Source organism: Salmo salar, unplaced genomic scaffold, assembly GCF_965601325.2.
Source record: "Salmo salar unplaced genomic scaffold, fSalSal1 ptg000322l, whole genome shotgun sequence".
In the NCBI taxonomy this organism is placed as follows: Eukaryota; Metazoa; Chordata; class Actinopteri; order Salmoniformes; family Salmonidae; genus Salmo; species Salmo salar.
The window spans coordinates 65,001-68,202 of record NW_027675349.1 but is presented as its reverse complement, the minus strand read 5'-3'; the positions used below and the strand labels follow the sequence as shown (position 1 = coordinate 68,202).

The 3,202-nt window shown below is 44.5% G+C and overlaps 1 protein-coding gene across 1 annotated transcript in view; it reads left to right on the top strand.

The window, feature by feature from the left end:
• The first annotated feature begins 310 nt into the window (after positions 1 to 310).
• The window catches only part of LOC145875714 (E3 ubiquitin/ISG15 ligase TRIM25), a 2,978-nt gene continuing 86 nt past the window's right edge, over positions 311 to 3,202 (top strand). The window contains exons 1-2 of the mRNA XM_082971538.1: positions 311 to 1,004; positions 1,437 to 3,202. The exon at positions 1,437 to 3,202 is cut by the window's right edge and continues 86 nt beyond it. Of these exons, the coding sequence (XP_082827664.1) occupies positions 408 to 1,004; positions 1,437 to 1,610 (771 nt within the window). The 5' untranslated portion in view covers positions 311 to 407 and the 3' untranslated portion in view covers positions 1,611 to 3,202. The remainder of the gene's footprint in view (positions 1,005 to 1,436) is intronic.

The following is a 3,202-nucleotide window of genomic DNA, read 5'->3' as shown; positions in this document are numbered from 1 at the left end:
TAAGAACAGCCCTTAGCCGTGGTACTGTATAATAACCATATATCACACCTCCTCAGGACTTATTGATTTATAAGGCATTATAAAGGTCATTAAAATAATGATACATACGTACTTCATAGAAAACTGTTACCCTTCATATATTCTAACAAATCACATTTTAAGATTCATTATGTCATTTGTTCCATGTTAAGGGCTCTAACATTGGAACAAAACTATTTGTCTCCCTCTTGATGTTGCTTGCAGTTCCTCTCTCTCTTCCTCCCTCCCTCTAACCCCACCCTCCCTCTAACCCCACCCCTCTGGCAGAACCAGGAAGTCCATCCCCCTTCACAAACTCTCTTCTGAGGAAACGAAACTGATCTGAGTCTCTGTGTCGTCTGTCTGTGTGAGAGTGAACAACCGTCCAAATGGCTCAACAGGGAGTTCTGCTGGACCAGGACCAGTTCTGTTGTTCTGTCTGTCTGGATCTACTGAAGGAACCAGTCACCATCCCCTGTGGACACAGTTACTGTAGGAGCTGTATTGAGGGCTGCTGGGATCAGGATGTTCTGAAAGGGGTCTATAGCTGTCCTCAGTGCAGACAGACCTTCAGTCCAAGGCCGACGCTGAGTAAAAATAACATGTTGGCTGAGCTGGTGGAGAAACTGAAGAAGACAGGACTCCAGGCTGCTCCCCCTCCTGCTCTGTGCTATGCTGGACCTAGAGATGTGGCGTGTGATGTCTGTACTGGGACCAGAAAGCAGAAAGCCCTCATGTCCTGTCTGGCGTGTCTGGCCTCTTACTGTGAGACTCACCTCCAATCTCACTACGAATCTCCAGCTTTCAAGAAGCACAAGCTGGTCAAAGCCACCGCACAACTACAGGAGAAGATCTGCTCTCATCATGACAAACTGCTGGAGGTTTACTGTCGTACCGATCAGCAGTGTATCTGTCTGATGTGTACAGTGGATGAACATAAAGGCCATGATACAGTGTCAGCTGCAGCAGAGAGGACTGAGAAACAGGTAAGACCAGAACAACTTGTTGGTGACTGTCTGATAAACAAAGAATTAAAGATACAGTAGGAACTAAGGCTGTTTGAATATGAGATCATTGAAATGAAATAGATCCTCAGCAGAACAAATATGAACACAAACCTTGAGTATATTGATATGTTAACCCAGATTCTCCAGATGTATCACCATTTTATAATGTCAAACACTATTATCATTCTGAATGGCCTTTTATGAGTCCAAAGTTCAGTCTCAACCTGTTGATACATGTAGTCCTACCATAAAAACTATAATCATTCACATAGCAACAAATAAATATCATTTAGTAAATGGACCATCCATTTTTTAGACCTTCCTCTCTATGGGCCCTATGTCACATTACTATACTATTGATCTACTGGACTAATAAAGCTTGATAGCTCATTGAAGAGTGATTCTCCACAGAGGCAGCTGGGAATGAGTCAGCAGAAGGTCCAGCAGAGATTCCAGGAGAGAGAGAAGGAGCTGAAGGAGCTCCAACAGGCTGTGGAGTCTTTCAAGGTGAGTATTGTTGACCAGAGGAGACACACCATTTCACCTGTCTCCTCCAGTCAGAGAGAGAGAGAGAGAGAGAAGTAGAGGGGCCCCTATCCAATCCCACTGACCCCACTGTTGGGAACAGGTTGTCACTGCTGAGGCAGTGAAGAAAGTAGAGGAGGATGGGTCAAGGCTGAGGGATCCTGAGAGGATCCCTGTGAGTAGTAGATCTGTGACAGCACAGAGGGATGGGCCAACCAGTGATATATGCTTCAGTAAGGTTGGCTTCTTAGTGTTCATAGCAAATGGTTATCAACTGTACCGCAGAAATGGAATGTAAAATCACAGAAAAAAAATATGTTTTGGTGGCAGCTGCAGAGAAGTATTTGGTCATACTAGATTTGACTTCAGAAGAGTTCCAGGGTGTGTTGGGTGGTGGTGTCCCGTCCTCCCAGGCCGTTGGCCTGGTTACAGGAGCAGATAGGGTCAAAGTAGTGGAATGGGGTAGTGGGTTTTAATGAGTGTAGGGTTAGTTGGCCTGGTGCAGGAGCAGATAGGGTCAAAGTAGTGGAATGGGGTAGTGGGTTTTAATGAGTGTAGGGTTAGTTGGCCTGGTGCAGGAGCAGATAGGGTCAAAGTAGTGGAATGGGGTAGTGGGTTTTAATGAGTGTAGGGTTAGTTGGCCTGGTGTTGTCATTAGCTTATTGGGTTGAAAGGCTGTGAGGTTGAGCATCCCACTGCTACTGTTCTAGATGACTGTTGGGAATATACTAGTAGACAAGGCAGTGGTTTTGGTTGGACAGTTGGAAAGCTTGCTGATGAGAGTAGATTCAGGGAGTTGGAGGTTGGCCCTTTCTGTGGTGATAGGGGATGTTCCTCCATGGTTACTCCCAGATCCTGTTGTTGATCTAACCTTGGTAGACAAAAGGAAAGATTGGGTCAGAAGTCAGTGATAAAGGGAAACTGGTTGACAATTACATTGGTAGAAGTTGTTATGCTTTTTTTACCTCTTTTCACAGATGGATCCAAGGGCCCAGATAGTGGGCCCACAGGAGCAGGTGTTTACCTTCCTGAATGTGATGTGCAGATATGTAGAAGACTAACAGATGAACTGTCAGTGTACTCAGTTGAACTGTTGGTGATAATAGTTGTCCTCCAGTGGGTGGAGGACGTACAACCTGTTAGAATTATAGTATCCTCAGATTCTCTGTCTGTATTGAATAGTTTATCATCTGGTAAATCTATTAGGAGTGACCTACTATTGGAGATATTAATGTTATTATGGAGAATTGAGAGAATGGGTCTAGTAGTGAGATTCTGCCGGGTCCCAGCACATTCAGGTGTGGAATGGAATGAAATTGTAGACTAGTTAGCTAAAATAACTTTAAAACAAGATATAATATATATTAATGTTCCACTGGGTAGAGGTGAGGACAAATGTGAGATCAGAGACATTTTGATAGATGTGTGGCAGAAGAGATGGGACTCTGAGCACAAGGGACGGCATTTATATGCCCTCCAAAGAAAGGTCGGTGGACCAAGGTTCAAAGGTCAGATTAGGAAGGAAGAGGTGGTGTTTCCTCGATTGTGTTTAGGACATTGTACATTGAACTGGTCCTTCCATCTGGTTGGCAGCATGTGAATGGTTTGTGTCTGGAGGGTATTGTCAATGAAACGGTGGAGCATGTGTTGTT